General features: G+C 30.7%; 1 protein-coding gene and 1 non-coding gene across 2 annotated transcripts; one reads left to right on the forward strand and one right to left on the reverse strand.

Moving 5' to 3' along the window:
- Positions 1–8605: 8605 nt before the first annotated feature.
- Positions 8606–12414, forward strand: LOC101253414 (uncharacterized). Its single transcript, NM_001308184.1, has 6 exons — positions 8606–9141; positions 9222–9480; positions 9578–9758; positions 9985–10132; positions 10263–10485; positions 12013–12414. Exons 1-6 carry the CDS (start codon positions 8893–8895, stop codon positions 12069–12071), a joined length of 1119 nt encoding a protein of 372 aa, NP_001295113.1. The 5' UTR covers positions 8606–8892; the 3' UTR covers positions 12072–12414.
- Positions 12415–12593: 179 nt separating this feature from the next.
- LOC112940784 (U5 spliceosomal RNA) lies at positions 12594–12707 on the reverse strand. Its single transcript, XR_003245049.1, has one exon. It is a non-coding gene; the product is annotated as a U5 spliceosomal RNA (small nuclear RNA).
- Between the last annotated feature and the right edge of the window lie 8384 nt (positions 12708–21091).

Genomic DNA, 21091 nt, shown 5'->3' on the forward strand with positions numbered 1-21091 from the left:
TACAACAGAAGTGTATATATTGTGTTTCTATTTTTGTATAAAGCGAGAAAAACATATATCTTTTTGCTATAAACTTATAATTATGCAATATACATACATTTTAATTCGATTCAACTATATGCAAAGCAAATTATACAATTGCAGCGAAATAGGCCAGCGAATTATACAATTTAGGCCAGCGAATTATACACTTGTATATGTATAGCGAATTATACAGTTTTTATGTATGCTATGAAGCGCAATTATGCAAAGTTTGCTATATTATACAAATATGAATTTTTTGTTTGCTATATGTGAAAGTTGCCCTTGCTGGAATGGGTTTGGATTGGGTATTTGAATGAAACATTAATTACTTGAGGGAATTCCTTTTAAAAAATAATAACTTATTTTATATATACTCTTTGATTATTATCATTTATAGCAATATGTAACAATACTATCTATTTTATTCAAAAAAAATTATCTCTCTAGCCTCTTTCTTCTTTTCCTCTCTCGCTTATTTTTTTAAGGGAAAATTATATGAAATGGCAAACATTCATAAATAATTATATATTAGGGGTATAGTTTAATTTATTTACATTATATAATTATAGTTTATTTTATTTTACTATAATTAATGGGGGGCCACAACCTATTATGTAACCAATTGTATAAAAACCTTATTTTCTAATTTTGTATATAATTATACACAATCTAATTTTCTCTCTCCTATTCACAATTAATTTTCTCTCTCCTTTCCTCATTCCAATGTCTTCTCCTACATTTAATACTCCAATATCAGATTTGAATTTCGAATTTTTGTCCAAAATTTCAGTAATCCCTCCTGAAGTTGAAGTCTCCTCCCTAAGTTGAAGTCAATTTCGTAAGTTATCCTTAATTTTAGTTGTTTACCTTTTTTCTAACTTATCTAAAAATTATATATGTGTTTTGTTTTTTTTTCTTCATATATTTTGATGAAATAATCGTTTTTTTGTTGTTGATAGATCTAAAATTCGTCAAACAATGAACGAATTGTCTACATCTTTGAGGATTACCAGAGGTAGTCCTTTGCATGTCAATGTTGTTGACATTTTACCATCCTTTTCAATGGGACTAACTCAAGAATTTGGGGTTAATGTATGGTCTTTGGGAAAATCAAAACAACTTATACAAAAACAAACCATGGAATTTTTTTTGTTAATTAGTTGTCAATATATAGAAACCATTAAATTAAGTATTGTATATAGTATATTCCATGTGAGTAATTGTATATAGTATATTGCATGTTTATGTTATTTTTGGTTTTTGTATATATATACAAAATAGTAATTGGACTTAGTTATACAGATGGAAAATTTGAATATATGATTAGAATTTGTATATTCTATTAGTTATATACAAATTTTTGAAGTTAGTATATATTAAGTTTACATACATATACAAAAATTGATATGTACATGTCTGTTTTAATAGCTGGTAGTAGGGATTGTATATAGATGGGAAAATATCATATGTGATTATAATTTTGTATATTGTAGTAGTTATATATAAATTATCGAATATAATGTATTGAATATGCATATACAATTAATAAAAACATTGAATAAGTGTTAGTATATACTATATACAATTAAAAACCTGAATAACATATATCTCTTGTTATACAAATTCGTAAAATGCATTTTTGTACATGTATATATTTATTCAATAAGATTGTATATGTATATTTATTGCAATCTAATTGGATGTGCATATACAATAAAAGACATTGAATACGTGCTGGCATATACTATATACAAAAAAGGTAAGTTCATATATATAAACAGAAAATAATTTGTGAATGACTTTTTTTTTTTGTATATATATGTAGGTATGTATATACAGAAATTAATTTGTACATGACTTATTATAAACAGATTTTTCTTTTTTTGAATTTGAACGTATGTCTTGAAAATAGGGACGTTTCCCTAAAATTGTGGCATTATCTTGATTTATTGTTACCATATTTAATGCTTCAGTTACAAACAACTTTTTAAAATAGAATTGTATAAATAATTAAAAAAAAATTATATACAAAATTAAAGACACCTTTAATAACTTAACTATACCCATATTATGTAATTAGGTAAACTATACTCATATAATATTATTTAATCTAATAAGTTTGCCATATATGAAATTTTCCAATTTTTTAATTTCTTGCTCTTTCTCTGTCTCAATTTTTCTCCCTTTAATTTCTTTTTTTAGTTCTTTCTCCCTCTCGTACTTTTGCTCTTTTTCCTTTTTTTTCTTTTTCAACTTTCTTTCGTAGAATAGTCAATCATACTATTGAATAAAATTTGCATCAATAATTTATTAGACAAGTAATTTAATCGTCACAAATAAAGAGACATAATGAACTACAAATTAAAATGAATTAAACATAAATTTAAAATGTATTATACATATATTAAAGTCGAATTAGGAGAGAATTAAATATGAATGCAAAATATAGCAAATGAAAGAGCTTTTTTTCTTCTTCTATAAATTGAATAAAACTTGTATTAATAACGAATTAAACCAGTAATTCAATTGTAACAAATCAACCAATAAATTATAAAATGAATTAAACTTGTATCTAAAAGTGTGTTGTTATACAAACATTAAAGTTGAGCTAGAAGAGAGAATTAAGCATGAATAAAAAACGTAACTAATGAAAGACCAGACAATGATCTATAAAGTGAACTAAACATGTATCAGTAATGAATTAAACGCAAGTACTCTAATCGTGGCAAATAAAGAGACATAGTGAACTTCCAAACGAATTGAACTTGAATTAAAAATGTATTAAACACATATTAAAGTTGAATTAGAAGCGAATTAAACATGAATGGAAAATGTAGCAAACAAAAGAGCATTATGTGATTTGTAAACTGAATAAAAGTTGTATCAAATAATAAATTAAACAAGTAATTCAATCATAACTAATCAAACAAATAAAGCGCAAAGTGAATTAACTTATACTAAAAGTGCATTACACAAATATAAAAGTTGAATTAGAAAAGAAAATTAAGCATGAATAAAAAAATGTAACTTATGAAACACCAGACAATAATTTATAGAGTGAATTAAACTTATATCAATAATGAATTAAACAAGTAATCTAATAGCAACAAATAATAAACTACAACATGAATTAAATTTGTGTTAAAAGTGTATCACATAATATTAAAGTTGAATTAGAAGAGAAAATTAACAATAAATGAAAACGTAATTAACGAAAGACAAGACAATAATCTATAGATTGAATAAAACTTGTATTATTCATGAATAAAATATGTATTATGTGTCTTATAAATTATTTTGAGTTGTATCTAAAGAGCATGGGTGATGTTTGCGCCGATGTTATAAATGTATTACAAAGGTGTTACTTAAATTATTTTGGTTGATATCACTAAAAAAGGAGTGAAAGTTTATAATATGTATTATAAATTTATCTTTCATGATTTTAATAAATATAACTATCTAATGCATATGATTTTATTAGATATGTTTCTATGTTTCTATAATTTAAAAGATTTGAAATTTCTATTTGTCAACATGATATTATAATTTATTTATTTTTCTATTCCTCTTCTCGTGGTGTTTTTGAATAAAATTAGTGCAATATGGGCAATAACTAATTTAAAAACAGTAATTTAAATGAACTTTTATTTTTTTAAAAAGAAGAAAAATAAAAAAAAGAGGAAGACAAAAAATACACAGAAAGAGACGATGAAGAAGAAGAAAAAAAAAGAGAAAAAAGGCAGAGAAAGAGACGAAGGAAGATAAAACAGTACAATTTTTTTAATTCTAAAAAATTGTTATATTTTAGTTAGAAAAATTATGTTGACATAAATGGTAAATGTTTTTATAATATAGCATATTTATGTGATTTACCCTTGAATGAATGTAATATGGATTGCTGGTTTATATGGAAGTTGGGCTGAAAACAGGTCCAACTTTCGTCTTCAGTTGATCCAACAAATAGGGCAAATATTGCTTAAAATTCAACTTTGAAAAATAACCATACAGATTACAAATCCGGCCGAAGGAAGTTAAGGACATAATCGATTTGCATTAATTGAAGAATTCGACTAAGGTCCAGTAAGACAAATTAATATAAAATAATGGATAATTGTATATAATAGCAAATTAATAACCTAAAATAAATGGAGTAGCTACGGTTTGATTTAATTGTGCTCCATAACAAACGTTAGCCAAAGTTTGCCAGTCGCCTCTCTCCCAAAAATCTCACTCGCCACTCTCCTATTCTCGCTCGCCACTCTCTCTGCTCGCTTCTCTCGCTTTATACACAGAAGTGTATAACTTCTGTTTCTGTTTTGTATAAAGCGAGAGAAAATTGTATTTACACATGCAAAAACATATATCTTCGTGCTATACACTTAATTATACAATTTACAAACATTTTACTTCAATTCAATTGTAGATAAATGCAAATTTTATACAAATATTGCAGCGGAAAAGGCCAACGAATTATACAATTACGAATTATACAATTGCAGTGAAATACAATTTTCTCTCGCTTTATACAACAAAAGTGTATATATTGTGTTTCTGTTTTTGTATAAAGCGAGAGAAAAATATATTTTTTCCTGCTGTACACTTATAATTATGCAATATACATACATTTTAATTCGATTCAATTGTATGCAAAGCAAATTTTATACAAATATTGCAGCGAAATAGGCAGCGAATTATACAATTGTGTATTACACAATTACAGTGAAATATGAAAGCGAATTATACAATTGCAGCGAAATAGGCCAGCGAATTGTACAATTGTATATGTATAGCGAATTATACAGTTTTATGTTTGCTATGGAGCGCAATTATGCAAACTTTGCTATAGCATATAAATATGAATTTTTTGTTTGCTATATGTGAAAATTGCCCTAAAATAATTAATGAGCTTCTTAATCTTAATCAAATAAAATAATGAATTTTCAAATATTAATTATTAATTAATTGAACTAATTGGCAAAATTAAAACCTTTTGAGTTGATTTTCAAATAAAAATACACTAAAAAACATATTTATTATTTTTAACAAATTATAAAATTGGCAAGACTTACATAAAAATAACTCGAGAATATTTGAAATTTCAGAAAATCTAATTAATTCAAAATTATAGACATCACTTTAAAACACACTAAAAACTATAAAATCTTTTGAGATAATTTTTCAATATTTATAGGATATACTTATTTCATATATAATAATAATAATAATAATAATATATACTTATAAAAAGGGATAGACAATTTTAAAACTTGCAATATATTTTTATTTTATTTAAGACTTTGTAAAACTAATTATTTAAATCGTTTGAGATTGAAGAAGCTCGATGATTAATTTATAATGTGGAGGTACGGAATTGGATGTCAACATCGCCTATTCCTCTATCACGCAGCCTGGAAATCAACGAAAGAATATATTCTAAAGATTGTTGTTATTAGTCAAGATTCAACGAGATCATTAGACAAACGAATCAATCGATTTGCTCATGCACATAACTGATATGGACATGACTCCGAAAATCAACATAGTAAATCAAGGACTTAATTATGTATCCTTGATTTAAACATTCTTGGGTTCCGTAAAAGCTAAATCCTTTACTCATATATAAACCCCTTTAGGCATTAGTTGTGAAGTACGCACTTCACTTGAACTTGTACTATTATCTTCTACCATCTTTCATAAAAGCATTGTATTCTCGTGATTATACAATTTAAAAAAAAAGAAAAGGGAAAGAAATTGAGTGTAGGTTATACGAGGTGAGGTTTTCTCAAAGAAGAAGTTCTAATTTGTTGCGGTTCAAAACCCCATTGAACACAAGCAAGAATTGAGCTCCAAATCAAGAAATTACTCATTTTTCAATTTGAAAAAAAATCTCAGAAACTCACATTTGAAATCTTGATTTTAAGTTTTCTGGAAGATGAAATTTGAAGAAAATGATATAAAATAGATTAATGGACTTACCCACACAATTTTCTCAAGAAAAAGCTTCCAAATCCCAATATGAAAAGAATGGTGAAAAGAAGAGAAATGGGAAGAAATGAGATTATTTTAGCAAAAAAAAAAAAGGTTGTTGACTTTCTGTTGACCACCTTTTACTTGTTGACTCGACTTAACAAAGTGTTGACTGCAGTCAACAACACCATTTTTTAACCTCTTATTAAAGTCTCCAAAGGAATCCATGGGATTCATCCGACATACAATAAAAATAAACCAATATGTTTTCCTACTAAACTTGATATTCAGTGTCACGACTCGAAGGATACTCTATGCGTAACATGGTGTATAGAATCTTAAGAGGCCCTATACAAGTCACTTAGCTCACATCATACAAGATAATAGAAAATTAAGAGAGTTTAAAAGAAATTTCAAGATATAATTAAGAGTTTCATAAAAATGTAGTGAAAGTCTAACATAGTCTCAAAGCTATCTAGTACATCAAGAGTTATCAGGACATAACCCGTACACCACATACAATATTTAAAAGTATAGAACATGTGAATAAAGGCTCGATCCTCGAAACACGAGGACTCGTCAATCTTCAATATCTAAGTGGCCCTAGCCACGAAGTTGCAAAATTAAAGCGTTGGATTCACATTTGGAAGAATGTTCTAATTGTGATAGTAATGCATAAAAATATGAAAATCATGCAAAAGAGATTGTTCATGACATAACATGCAATGGCCAAGCTAATTCAAAAGATGAAGGGGGTTGAAAGACACAATTCATAAAACATGGTCAATACAAGCTTAACATCTTTAAACATTTGTGAGATACTTCTAGAAGTAACATTTTCTCATTATTGTGGATGATTTGCTTTTAACCAACATTAGTATTTGATAGCAAGTGTCGGAGGTAGACCCACTTCTCTAGGCAGGGATGCATGTGCATTTGTTAACTTTGAAAAAAATCATTTGTGTATATGTATATCTATCTTGGGAAACTTATATATATATATATATATATATATATATATATATATATATATATATATATATATATATATATATATATATATATATATATATATATAAAAGTGAGAACCTTAGGTTCGCCTATAGGGTGCCATCACAGATCAGAATTTCCTTTTAATTTATTTATTTTCAAAACTAGCTTTCACATTTTATTAAAAGTAGTGACTTTTATGAAAAATTGCGACTTTTATGAAAGGTTGTAACGTTAATGAAAGGTTGTGAGCTTTTCGAAGGGTTGTGACATCTTGCAAGAGTTGTGACCGTCCGATAAGGAACTGTTTATTCACACTATCATTTATTGTCTATAAATAAAGGTATTTCCTCTCATTTTAAAACAATGAAAATTTCAATCTTCTTCATCATTTTTGGACAATTAAATATTTATGTGTTTTGCACCTGTTGAGTGACTTACTGATACAATTGTTTATACCAATATATTGGTGAATAAAATTGTTCTATCCTAAGATGATCTAATTCTTTAAACCTCATATTCAAGGGAATAATTTTCTTAAGAGAACGCTTTGCACTTAGTGAACTCAATTTTTTCCTTTCTATTTCATTCTAATTATACATATCCTGATATTTTTTTGTAGAATCATTAGTTTATGCTTATGATGTTAATTGTTATTTTTGTACATGTTTTAAGCTCTGTTGTTTATGTTTCCGCAAAATTATTGTCTCCTGTTATATCAAACATATAGACATATAGTAGGTACACTCATTGTGCAGAAAATAATTATTGTACTCGGTTCCAATAAATCATGTTTTGATATTCTATATAAATTTAATGACTTAATAGTACTATATATAAGCTTACATATTATCTATTTTAACATAGACATGAAGTTTCTCACTTATCAATTGAAGAAATCGATTATGATAGTTCAAACGTTATAATTGCTTTAATATTCAAGCGTAATTTCTTTTTTGAATTTGTTAACAAATTTTTGAATTTTTCCAGAAACATATATTACAATTATAGAATCTATGTAACTTAAATGTGTTTGTTTCTTACTATATGCCTTTGTATATATATTCTTATTTTCTTCTTTAAATGTTGATTAAAGAACCAAAGGTTTATTATTTCCTGAATAATTCATTCATTGAAGATTCTTTATGAATTGTGTAATTATGACAAATAATCAAATTCAAGTTGGAATATTGCTAATAAACTTTTAAAATTCTATTTTTTAATTATTATTTTAAATGTATGGATCTAAGTAAAAGATTATTTATAAGTTCAATGCGATTATTATTTATGAGTGCGCGAAGCGCGAATAAATTATGTAGTTATTATATAATTAATAGTGCACCATGAAAAATATATAAGTCTCATTGTATTGTTGGTACGGCCAAAATGATCCACCCGCGGTAAATAAACAACTATTATAGAACGAAAAAAAAATTGTCATAATTTTAACTTATCAGTATAAGATTAAATTGTTTTAATTCTTCTTTTTTTTACTTAGGCAAAATAGGTGGATTCGTTTAAAACGAGGGAGTATATTTTGAATTGTTTGTGGAGCGTATGTCATCCACGTGTGTTATAATTTAGGGTAATTTATGTGAAAATGGAAGGAGAGAAGGGGTATGAATGGTGTGAGTGGTGAGTGTGAGTCAGCCATACCCATCCCTTTTTAGGCTAAATATTAGGCAACAGCCGCCCGAGCAAGAGAGTAAGAGACAGTTTTTGTTTTCTCCTTATCTGAATTTTGATTTTTTGATGATGGATCGGAACCATCTTTCTCTCTCTGTTGCTGTGGTGGTGAGTGAGTGTGTCAGAAGATGGATGAATGGATAAAAAAGGTGAAACTTGCCTCGTAGATACCGCCTTCTTCCATTTTCAATAGATTATTATTATTAATAAGATCTTAAGTCATATATGGCGGCAAAGAAACTGTACGAGTCGTTTTCTAAGGAACTGATTGAGGAAGTTCATCGATGGGGTTCGATGAAACAAACTGGTGTGAGTCTCAAGTACATGATGGAGTTCGGTTCCAAACCCACTCCCCGTAATTTGCTTATTTCATCTCAATTCCTTCACAAGGAACTCCCTATGCGCATTGCTCGCAGGGTTATTGACCTACAAACTCTTCCTTATGGTTTATCTCTCAAGCCTGCTGTTCTAAAGGTACTCACTCACTCACTCATATACTATTTAAATTACTCTCTTTTGTTTCATTTGTTATAAAACCTTTCTTTCTTAATTAGGTTCGGGATTGGTATTTGGATTCTTTCCGTGACCTTAGATCCTTTCCAGATATAAAAGATGAGAATGACGAGTTGGAATTCACAAAAATGATTAATTTGGTTAAAGTACGACATAACAATGTTGTACCTATGATGGCTTTGGGAGTTCAACAACTAAAAAAAGATCTACACCCTAAGATTGATTATAAGGATTTGGATGAGATACACCAGTTTCTTGATCGCTTTTACATGTCTAGGATTGGCATCCGAATGCTTATCGGTTTCTCTCTAATCTTCTCTTTACTACTATTTTTTTTTTCAATTTTACTTGTGCATATTGTGCCATTTCTTACTACATGAATTCCTGTCGAACACAGGGCAGCATGTCGCTCTACACGATCCTAATCCACCTCCTGATTGTGTGGGCTATATACATACAAAAATGTCCCCCTTGGAGGTTGCACGCAACGCTACAGAGGATGCCCGTTCTATTTGCTTGCGCGAATATGGAAGTGCACCTAAGGTCAACATTTATGGGGACCCAAACTTTACATTTCCGTACGTCATTTACTCCTAATTCATTGTCGTTATCCAGTAAACTAGATGTATCAGGTTTACCATTTTAGTTCCATGGTATTCTATGTTGCCCATGTCTTTCTCTTATTCCGTTAGTCCCAAAAATTTTTATTGATGTAAATGTTCAAAACATAACTCTAGTTGTTGTGGAAAGTCTTGTTTCCCTTGCTTTACATTTATTCTTCTATATTTTGGGGATTCATGACAGCTATGTGCCAACACATCTGCATTTGATGGTTTTTGAGTTGGTTAAGAACTCCTTGCGTGCTGTGGAAGAGAGATTTGTGGACTCGGACAAAGTTGCCCCACCTGTTAGAATAATAGTTGCTGATGGACTAGAGGATGTTACCATCAAGGCATGATCCCTTCTCAATTGTCCTATCTAACAACTGTATTATATTGTCTCGGACTATTTGCTTCTTTGTTCTAAGGACGCTCACTCTTTTCCTACCCATCCTTATCAAGTGTTGTTTATGTGCTCTGTAGATTTCAGATGAAGGGGGTGGTATACCAAGAAGTGGTCTTCCCAAAATTTTTACTTATCTCTACAGTACTGCCAGGAATCCATTGGATGAGCATTCAGACCTTGATACAATTGATTTGGCTACTGTGTCTACGTTAGCTGGTTATGGATATGGACTTCCAATAAGTCGTTTATATGCTCGCTACTTTGGAGGGGATTTGCAAATTATCTCCATGGAAGGCTATGGTAAGTTACAGTACCTCTCGCCCTTGTTTGCATGAATTTCAATGTTGTGTCATCGTATTTGCTTATCAAGGACCCGAGTAATATCATGTTACTAACAAAAGAATTGGTCACTTGGCTGGACACACCTATACAAATTTCAGATGTTTCTTGCCTCACGTAGATATAAGTAATCTTGTACTATAATTCAAAGGCTGAATAATCTAATACACACCTCTACTTGTACGAATTTGACATCCTGCCACCTCTGTTCCACAGAGTTTCATCCAAACACCTATGTTGTTGAAACACACTAATTTAAACCCTTTCGAGCATTGATTAAGCATATGTGGTAACTTGACGGTGGAGTTGGATGAAATGAGTATATCATACGTGTCGCGTCGCATCAATTCGAAACTTAGAAATAAGAAATGAATAAAATGAGAACCAAAAAAGGACATAAAAAAAAGGGAATTCAAAACTTACACTTCGGAAAGAACACCCAAAATGGTGAGGGCAATCTAAAGAATCAAACTTGACAACTTGAATATTCAGATCTAAAGCATAAAGTAAACAATATATATTATCAAATTTGATAAGAAAGTCAGTTCTTAACTTAAACACGAGAAGAAGATCCATACCTAGCTACAAAAATCGCATCAAATAAAGACTAAAAAGAGATAATGAAGAAACTTTGCAGAGGGTCGAAACGGCATAACCCAAGGAAAGCCACAAAAGAAAATAGGAAAAGAGAAATCTACCTAGCTAAACACCAAACCTCATTATTATGTGCATTATTCTTTTTGATTTTTCCATTTAGAATAGTTACTGTTGCAAATAGATAAAACTTTCTTTTAATGTTTTTTGTGTGATGGTGGTTGGTAGAAGAGGGAAAGAAGGGAACGAGTCAAGAGGGGAGAAAGGTTTGGGAATTTGTTTTCTTCTTTTTTACTTTTGAAAAAAAGGGACGGATTTGGATTTTTTTATATAAAATATAATTTTTTATATAAACAAATGATTATAGGCGTTAATTTATCTGAGGTGGATGTGATGTGTCCTTTATGTCAAGGCGAGTGAGCAACTCACAAGGTCAGAGGCATTTTAAAGACTTTGACAGAGTTTAGGTGTGGCAGGAACCCCGTGAAATAGTGATTATGACTTTATTTAAATCCTGGAAATATCTTCAGCTGGTTTGTGAATTAAGATCTCACTGTGTTGATGTAAACACATTCTTTAAGCCCTTGCATCTGTGTTGTTAAAATTGGACTAAATATTTAGGACTTGTGAAGGTTGTAAGAAGCTGTTATGTGTGCATCTCTAGCATCTGATTTTGGGGGGTGAATGCACGAACTGAAATTATGTAGATAATGAGTCGACTGTCCACCCTATTAGCTTTTATCTTGTCGATAGAGAAGATATATAAATGACAGAAGATTATGACTAGATGGAGTAGAATATGAATAGTTTTTGTTATGGTAAAGTTAAACTTAAGCACTATATTGAATAAGAAGATATACTTTAGTTGGCTTCAATTGTTGATGTCTTTAACAGGTACTGATGCTTATCTGCATTTATCGCGGTTGGGAGATTCGCAAGAGCCATTACCTTGATATTTGATGGTGGGAGAGAACTCCTCTGTAGATATTTCAATTCAAGAAAACAGTATTATTGCATGAAACGATACTATGATGTGCACTGGGCAATCTGATATTCATCCTTTTCATTTTTTTTCCTTGTTATTACTGTGGTGTCTTGATAAATTTATGTACACTTCAACTAGTTCTATGCTCGGGCAAAGTCAATGTGTAGCTTGCGGGTTCAGCCAAGGGCAACAATGTGTAGCTTGCGGGTTCAGCCAAGGGCAGTAGCTTTAGTCTATATTCTCTGTGTTCAAATAATAATTGAGAACCCTGTTCGCATTTTTTTGTTTCACAACTAGAATTTCCTCCTCTATATCATTTCCCTCTTGCCAATGTTCCTCTTCCCTTAATCAGAAATCATCACAATTCATATATGTTCAATAATATCGAATGATTTAATCACTATCAAGTCGATTTTTATTAATATCAGAATATAAACATATGTTACTATGAATAAAACACATAGAAAAGGTTAAAACTAGTATTGTTGGGGTGCTCTAAAGAAGAGAATCCCTCCAAAAATTGGCGTATGCCACTAATTGCAGCAACACGGTATTCTTTAGTAAAAGGCGAAATAATAGTTTGCTTTATGCTCACTGCGTGCTGCGTGAGACTTACTGCTAATCTGTGCTTCAGTTTTACACTGGGGCAAAGTTTTTATTTTATCGTTGTTTATGGATGTGCTATTCACTTCACTCACTCCTTTATAGTACTGTTCTCTGCTTCTTTTTCAGTAACTTTATGATTGAAAATCTAACAGCTTTTTCAAATAAAAACTACTTAAGCTGTCCTGTTGTATACTTTCTCGATCAATTAATTTAAGATATGATTTCGCTTTGGTATCTTTGTGATTATAAGGACATATTTTCACAAGATGATGGATAAAATCAAACTGAGCATCTTGAATAGCTGAACTCGAATGCAGGTTGTGTTTTTAAAAAAATTTATAATAAAGGACCTAACTGGCAGAAGCAAAAAACAAAGCAGTTTTCTGTTTTTTACTTTAAGTTGGCCTTATAATCTATGTTGCTCGAACTTTTGTATGCTAGTGCATGTACCTATGTTTAGAAGATCTTAGAGCTTCCGTCTAGTTTGGATCATTAGGGCTTGACGTGTCCACCCGTTGGAACCATATTTATATCCAATTGAAACTGATTTCGACATCACTCATGACGGCCCTGATAGTTAAAAGAAAGGATTTTCAAAAATGAAGAAATTGAAGGTGTGCCCCAGAGTGCTTCTGGCAGGGGGGAAATCATTCTGTATGTTGTAAAAGTTTGAAGGTGAAGCATTCATCAGCTACAATAACGGTTTTGTCAAGATTCAGTAGTCAGCTTCTCGGGAAGAAAGATGTTAAAAAGTCAGAGTGACATTTGAATGAAAGCTCCGTTTTATCAATCAATCAGCCAAGTGATTGCTCACAGCATCACACTATTGGTTATTATAGATTCTACCAATGGTAATAAATTTTATTTGAGGATTGGTAGGGGCAGCGCGAACGCAAGCCCCCTCTATAACAGATTATGACAAAGGCTCGGCCACTTGGATCGACCTTAGGTAGGAACCCTCCAAAGAGTAATGGAGATCACAAACCTAGGCCATGGGTCTTATTCATCGCCGATGAATGATATCTGCATATCATTTACAATAGTTCGGGAATATATTTGTCGCTTTTCCCTATTATAATATCAGAATATAAACATATGTTATTAAAATTAGTATTGTTGGCGTCCTCTAAAAAGGAGAATCCCTCCAAAAAATGGTGTATGCTACTGACTGCGGCGCGCACATGATACTATTATGTGGATAATGAGTCCACCCTAATAACTTTTATCTTGTAGATAGAAGTAAAATATATGAATGACAAAAGATTATTACTACATGGAGTAGGATTTGAATTGTTTTTTATGGCAATGGTATGCTTAAGCACTACATTGAATAACAAGATATACTTTAGTTGGCTTCAATTCTTGTTGTCTTTCAAGATAACAAAATGTGTTGCACTATTTCCTCTTCATCATCGCCTATTTAAACAATTTTTGAAAACAATTTCTTACACACAAAATTATATATCCTTGGGTTCGAGTATTATTCATGCAAATTTTGCAATTGAAACTAAATTCAAATTTTAGATGTTAAAACTAACACTTTCAGTTGGAGTTTGAGATTTAAAAAAAAAATTAAAAATGTAGTTTCTACAAAAAAATAAAAATAAAAAATCTAAAATACCTTTGAACTAATAAAAATGATATAAAATAACCTTTCGTCCATCTATTAGTCCTCAAAAAGCTTTCACGTCATCTTTGGCTCCATATTATTCTTATTTTTAGTGATCCTCAATTTAAATCCACTTAATAAATTCATTAATGGCATGACAATCATCTATTGGTCACCATCATCTATTTAGTAATTTTCTACAATTTACTTTAGATCTCTTTAATTTTTTTTTTCAATTGGTACTTTCGTCACATATCACTCCTTCAATCTTGAAATTCAAATGCCTTCTTGCAATACATTTCAAAAGTAATTAAAGAGCCTACTAAACAACAGTTATAACAATCATATTTGAAATACACAATCACATATTTTTTTATCTCCAAAAAACAGTTAAATACGAAATGGTGTATAATATGGTTAAAAATTGGTGTTTACACCATCATCATGTACTAAAATAGAATCAAAATACACATCATCATCATCTAAAGATCAACTCTGAACGACACCAAAAAATTATCAGGATTAAACCAAAATAAAATTAATGTGTATACCATCATCTTGTAAAAAACCAACTCTGAATGACACAATAAAATCAAAATTACACTAAACTAATACAAAATTTATCACTAAATATGATTTCTATTCTAAACCTCAAAACCATACTAAACAAACCAAAGAATTAGAAAAAAAAAATCTGTCGCGACCCCAACCTACATCCTGGACGTGACCGGCACTCGAAGACCATTGTTGGTCCCCAGGTGAACCTCGTCCTTGCTGACTACAAGCGGAGACTAACTTAAGCATACAAAAACTTAAAACTGAAATGAACAACTTTGAATAAAATAATATATTCAACTAGCCATAAAATAGACAACTTCAGTCATTAAAACATTTAATAACATAAGTGATTAATGAGACTCTTCAACTATACTGACTATCTATGAAACCTCTAACTGATAATGATGAAAATCGGGACAAGACCCACGACATCCCGACTAAAGTGAAAAGTAAATGAAATCTTCCGGAAACAAGGAAGTTCACGATGGCTAACTCGAACTCTAGGATATATCAACGAAACTCCTATTGATGATCCTGAATACCTGTGTCTGCATCGTCAAAAGATGCAGGCCAAATGACTCAATACGTGGAATGTACGAGTATGTAAGGGGGAATTTTAAAGTGTAACATAAGCTTGATACTTGAATAAAAAGGAAACATACTTACCTCTTTTCAACTCAACTCAAATCAAGAATAAGATACTCAACTCAAAGTTTAGATATTCATCTCAAAGATATGGTACTCGACTCAATGAAGTATAGATTAACTCAAGATAGTAAACTTCAGATACTCAACTGAACTCAGTTCAATATAAAACAGTTTAAAACAAGTGCAATATAAAGTAAACTTGTTTAAAAACATGATGTCAACTCTGTGTTTATAATAAGGATACACCATGATTCTGAATTGTATATGAAAATACAATTAACTAATGTATATAAAAATACTATAACTGATGTGGTAGTTTCTCTACTCGGCAACTATCACTTAAAAGCTACAGTGATGATACATCGTTACTCGACCCACGTTGCCTAACCATCCTAACCTTTCCAGGGTATAGGACCTAAACCGCCTAATTGATCCACTAGTAAACTGTGAAAATGAATCATCTAAAAAGTATGACCCTTTTCTACCCATGATGGCTACATGGTTTATGGGGGGTGTGAGTTATATGAACTCTCCCCCATATCAATGCTGCTCAATACTACTCTAAAAAAACACTGGCTCTTATGTTTAAAAAAATATACCGATTTTGTGATTTGAGATTATGCTCAAAACATAGCTTTAAAAAGATCTCTTGGATATCATATTTTACTCTTTCTTTGAAAACATTTTGTTTAAACTCTTAGGGATAAATTAGTTCCCTTATAACTCTTGAGAACTGAATTCCACTTGATACTCCTTGCTTACTTGAAACTTTAACTCTCAAGGAATACTTAGTTCCTTTATAACCTTTGAAGAGAAAAATTCAACTTACTCTTTACTTAGCCTGAAACTTGAGTCTTAAAAACAAAGTTAAAAATGTTTAAATAAGACTCTTGAAAAACGCCTGAAACTTGAGTAGAGATACACTTTAAATGAGCTCAAACGGGACTACCGACGCAAAAGGAGTGGGGGCAGGCGGCCCTGACATGTTCTTGGCACGGGGAGCCAACCCCTAACACCAGAGAGTACATTTGGGCGCACTGCAGGCGCACCTACCCAGCCCTCTAGGCGCATCAGGGGCACGCCGCGCCAGCATCTCCCTAGGCACGTTTTCGACAAATTTTGCTTTTGTTTCTGACCCTAAATCGCTTTTAATCGCTTTCTTTTCTCAAGTTTTTCTTAGATTCAATTGACCAACCTAATTAAACACTAATACACTAAAAAACACTCCCAACAACCACTTTTACCTCAAGAAATCATCAAAACGCCAACAAGACAAGATCCACAATGAACCTCAAGAACACCTAACAAGAACTTAAATCCTTCAACTTTTTGAGAAAAAATTACGCTGAAAATACCATGTTTGGAGTGTGGGTGAAAAAATCCAAAACTATGGAAGCTTACATACCTCTTAGGTATTAGACCTATGGAGAAATTCTGCAAAAAGACGCAAGATATTCAATGAATACTTGATCTTCTCCTTTTTTTCTCTTCTTTTCTCTTCTTGAACTCTCAACTAAAACCTTAAGAGTTGGATTATGAAACTAAACCTAAAAGGATTATGACCCTAAAATATAAATAAAAACAAGTTAAATCTGATTGGGTAAGGAAATGATCAAAATACCCCTCACTATTTTCGGCTAACTTTCCTTAACTAGACAACCTAACTTCAAAAGGTCATATCTCACTCATCCGAACTCAAAATTTAGCAAAATTGGCGGCTTTGAAAAGATAATTCAAAGATATTTCATATGGTATCTTGTAACACACCTAAATCATCATGTGCTGAGAGTTATGGTCGTTTAAAGTTTACCCAAAACTCATACTTAACTCAACTTGCAAATTTTCAGATTTTTCCTATTTTCAATTTAATTCTTTTTGGAACTCTTGGTGCTAAATTTAGTGAAATGACCATAATACTTAAGAAATTTTTGATTTTTGTGTGAAATATCACTCACTACGATTAACGACTCAAGTCTTAGTTCGAAAAAAAATCTGGAGTGTTACAAAATCAATCATCATGTACAAAAAAACCCAAGTCTAAATGACACAAAAAAAAGACCTAGAATTGCACTAAACTAATTAAAAACGATCAATTTGACCAAATCACTTACCAAAACACATAATCAATAATTATAATGTATATTCTAAACCCCAAAACCATACAAAACAAACCAAATAATTAAAAAAAAAAATCAAAACACGAAATTGATGAATAACAACAACACTAACCTATTTTTGACCCATTAAACGACTCATTATTGACAAAATTCAATTTTGTATAATTTTTTTTTATTTATTCGATTGTTATACAAAAAATCCATATCAAACATGGTATACTACAACATAATCATCATGATTTCTCAATTCGAAAAATCACGTAAAAACACAAATTAAATATTGAATTATCAATATCAGATGAGAGTCAACGTCTTTTATGTTGAATTACGACTGAATAATTGTTGGTGTTCATAATTGAACAGTCGATCAGAATAAGTAGAAAGAGAGTTCTATTTTTATTAAGAAACCTTTTATTGACAGAAGAGAATATATATAACTAATTTGAGTAAATCATGTATGATAAAAGATTTGAGAAAAAAAAAAAGCAGAAATCGTGGAGCATTAATTAAACGTTTGCTTTTAATATTAAAATCTAACTTTTTTTAAAAAAACTATTGTTATGCAGGCAAAAAAGAGACTATTGCTATTTAGTAGTAATTTAAGTAATTAATTTGTATATTTAAGTTTTTTCCCTTATCAAAAGTTCTCATTATTCAAGAATGGAAGAGCATATTATTTTATGATATCTTAATACCTCATTCCTCATTCATATGCATTATTTAGTCACTAGTCTCTCTAAGACATAAAGTGCATTCTACCATATTCACATCAAGGAATGAAGCAAATTCAGTGAAATAACATTCATAACTTTACATCAAAGCACATTATTTTTCTGTAATCATCATTATATCATCAATATAGTGCGTTGGGACATAAATCTAATGCCTTACTCATATGAAGTCTTGATGGAATTTGAGATAATGCACCAAGATATGAACCTAATGTATTATCCTCTTGGTACGATTGAACATGAATCAATTGTCTTACTCTCACGATGCAATTGGAAATTACCTCTATGATGCGACGAAATTTAAATTCAATATCTTATATTTATGGTACATCAAAACGTACCCTTAACCTTTTAAATCTTATAATTATATGTACAATTGAAATAAAATTTAATAAAACATGAAAAATATAGTCATTAGTAGGGATACAAAATCAAAATAACATGGGCACACCAATTAATTGAAAAATACCAAATTGGTAGCATATTACACCTCTAATCCCACTACGGTCCCTGTGTTGGCCGTCTCAATGTTTTAAGTTGTTATTAAACAATAAAGTATAAACCACAAGCCTCTTACTTGCTAAAGAATTGTAAGTGACGAAGCAAATTATAATTGAATACATTCACATATAACCACTTTAAAATAGCTTAATTACTCTCCATAGCTATAGTTTGATAATGACAATTCATAGCTACATGTTATAGGGAGAAGAGAGACGACCGAAACTAGAGAGAGAGGACAGAGGCGAGAGAGAGGGAAAAGAATGAGAGAAATGTGAATTGTATATGTATATCGGTTAGATAATGGTATATTATACATATGTATTTGTATATATGACAAGCGAGATTGAGAGAGGGAGGAGAGATACAAGCGAGATAGCGAGAGGGAGGAGAGAGACAAGTGAGATAGGGAGAGGGAGGAGAGAGGTGAGCGATATTGGGAGAGAGGTGAGCGATATTGGGAGAGATGTGAGCGAGAGAGTGAGAGAGAAGTGAATTGCATATGTATATTGGTTAGATATTTATACATTATACATATGCATTTGTATATATGACGAAAGAGATTAGAAGATAGAGGAGAGAGGCGAGCGAGATTGGGAGAGGGGCGAGAGGGACGAGAGAGAGAGGGAAGAGAGGGGGGAGAGAGGTGAATGATATATGTATATCGGTTAGATAATTGTATATTATACATAGACATTTGTATATTCAGGCGAATTATACATATACAAACATGAATAATTATACAAACTCGAAGTCAACCCACGTAATTAATGTATAGTTCAATCGCGAGTAGTAATTATAGAAAACTATATTTATGATGAGTAATTAAATAGTATAAGTTTACTTAAATACATAATTTTTCTATTATAATTTATAGACATACTAATATACTCTCGTCTTATTTTCTTTCGTGCATGGAATAATCATTTTTTTCACTTTAGCCCTTTATAACAAAACAACAAAATCACAAATTAATGGGGTACATACCTTCAACAATGTTGGTTCGTGACTTTTGCACAATTAATATTTATATTTAGTAAGCGTTTGGTAATACAATATCATATCACGATATAAAATCGGGAGATGAAATCAACATTTGAACATGTAATTTCACGTTGATTTCATATCATGAGATGGAATCCCATATTATTAAAAAATCATGATTTGAAAATTTCATACCATGATTTGACATTTTTTAAATACAAAAGTTGACCTACAAGTTTATATGTAGTTAAAACAACCCCACATTTATATTAACTAACCATTTATTTTATATGCAAATAAAATTAAGGGATAAAGGACAAATATATCTCCGAACTTTTAATAAATGGTATGTGTATACCCCTCGTTATACTTTTAGAACACTTGTACCTTACCGTCCCAATTTCAAAACATATATATCCTTACACTAACAGAGATACACGTGTCTCAATCTTAACGGCAAACCCGATATTTGTTAAACTTCTACCTAAAATTGAAAAATCCACCTGAAATTAAAGTAAAAACCCACCCAAATACATATACCCACAACCCAAAAATCTTAACCCCAATCTTCCAAATTAAATCACTTAATATCAGATTAAGCAATTTAAACATTTTTTAATAGCATCTTTTCCCCAATCTTCACCCCCAAATCATCCTCAACAGTCAACACTAAATCCTCCAATTTCTCATGAATTTCATGAGAGGATGACCCATCCAACCATCTTCATCCCCAAATCATCCTCAACAGTCAATACTAAATCCTCCAATTTCTCATCAATTTCATGAGAGAAAGACCCATCTAACCATCTTCATCCCCAAATCATCCTCCATTTTCTCTTCAACTTTCTCACATGTTTCTTGACCCATTTAACCTTTTCTTTGACTAAATCAATTATTTACTCATTACTATCATTATACCTTTGTATTGAATTTGATCAAATCTCACGGCAAGCATTGTTGGAAGACTTTTTTTTTTTAAGAACACAACAAAGAATATAGTTAACAACATGAAACATGATTAAATATCAATTCTTTTTCGCAAATTGCAGAAGAAAGACATAAAAAACTACAATTTTAGTTACCAAATACACTTGAATACATTTCAGCAAAACTCTTATTTTGCAATCTCCATTGCTTGTGCAGCTTAAGCCTTGGCTAATGGAGTTATCCTTGTCTTTCAATTTTTTCTTCTCAACTTGAAATTTATTACCACCTTTCTTCTTCTTGTCCTTAC

The sequence above is a fragment of the Solanum lycopersicum genome, chromosome 1 (assembly GCF_036512215.1).
Source record: "Solanum lycopersicum chromosome 1, SLM_r2.1".
NCBI classification, from domain to species: domain Eukaryota; kingdom Viridiplantae; phylum Streptophyta; class Magnoliopsida; order Solanales; family Solanaceae; genus Solanum; species Solanum lycopersicum.

Coding starts and splice junctions, on each gene's coding strand:
- LOC101253414 (NM_001308184.1), top strand. CDS start 8,893: ATGGCGGCAAAGAAACTGTACGAGTCGTTTTCTAAGGAACTGATTGAG. Junction 9,759..9,984: donor GACCCAAACTTTACATTTCC/GTACGTCATTTA, acceptor GATTCATGACAG/CTATGTGCCAACACATCTGC. Junction 10,133..10,262: donor TAGAGGATGTTACCATCAAG/GCATGATCCCTT, acceptor TGTGCTCTGTAG/ATTTCAGATGAAGGGGGTGG.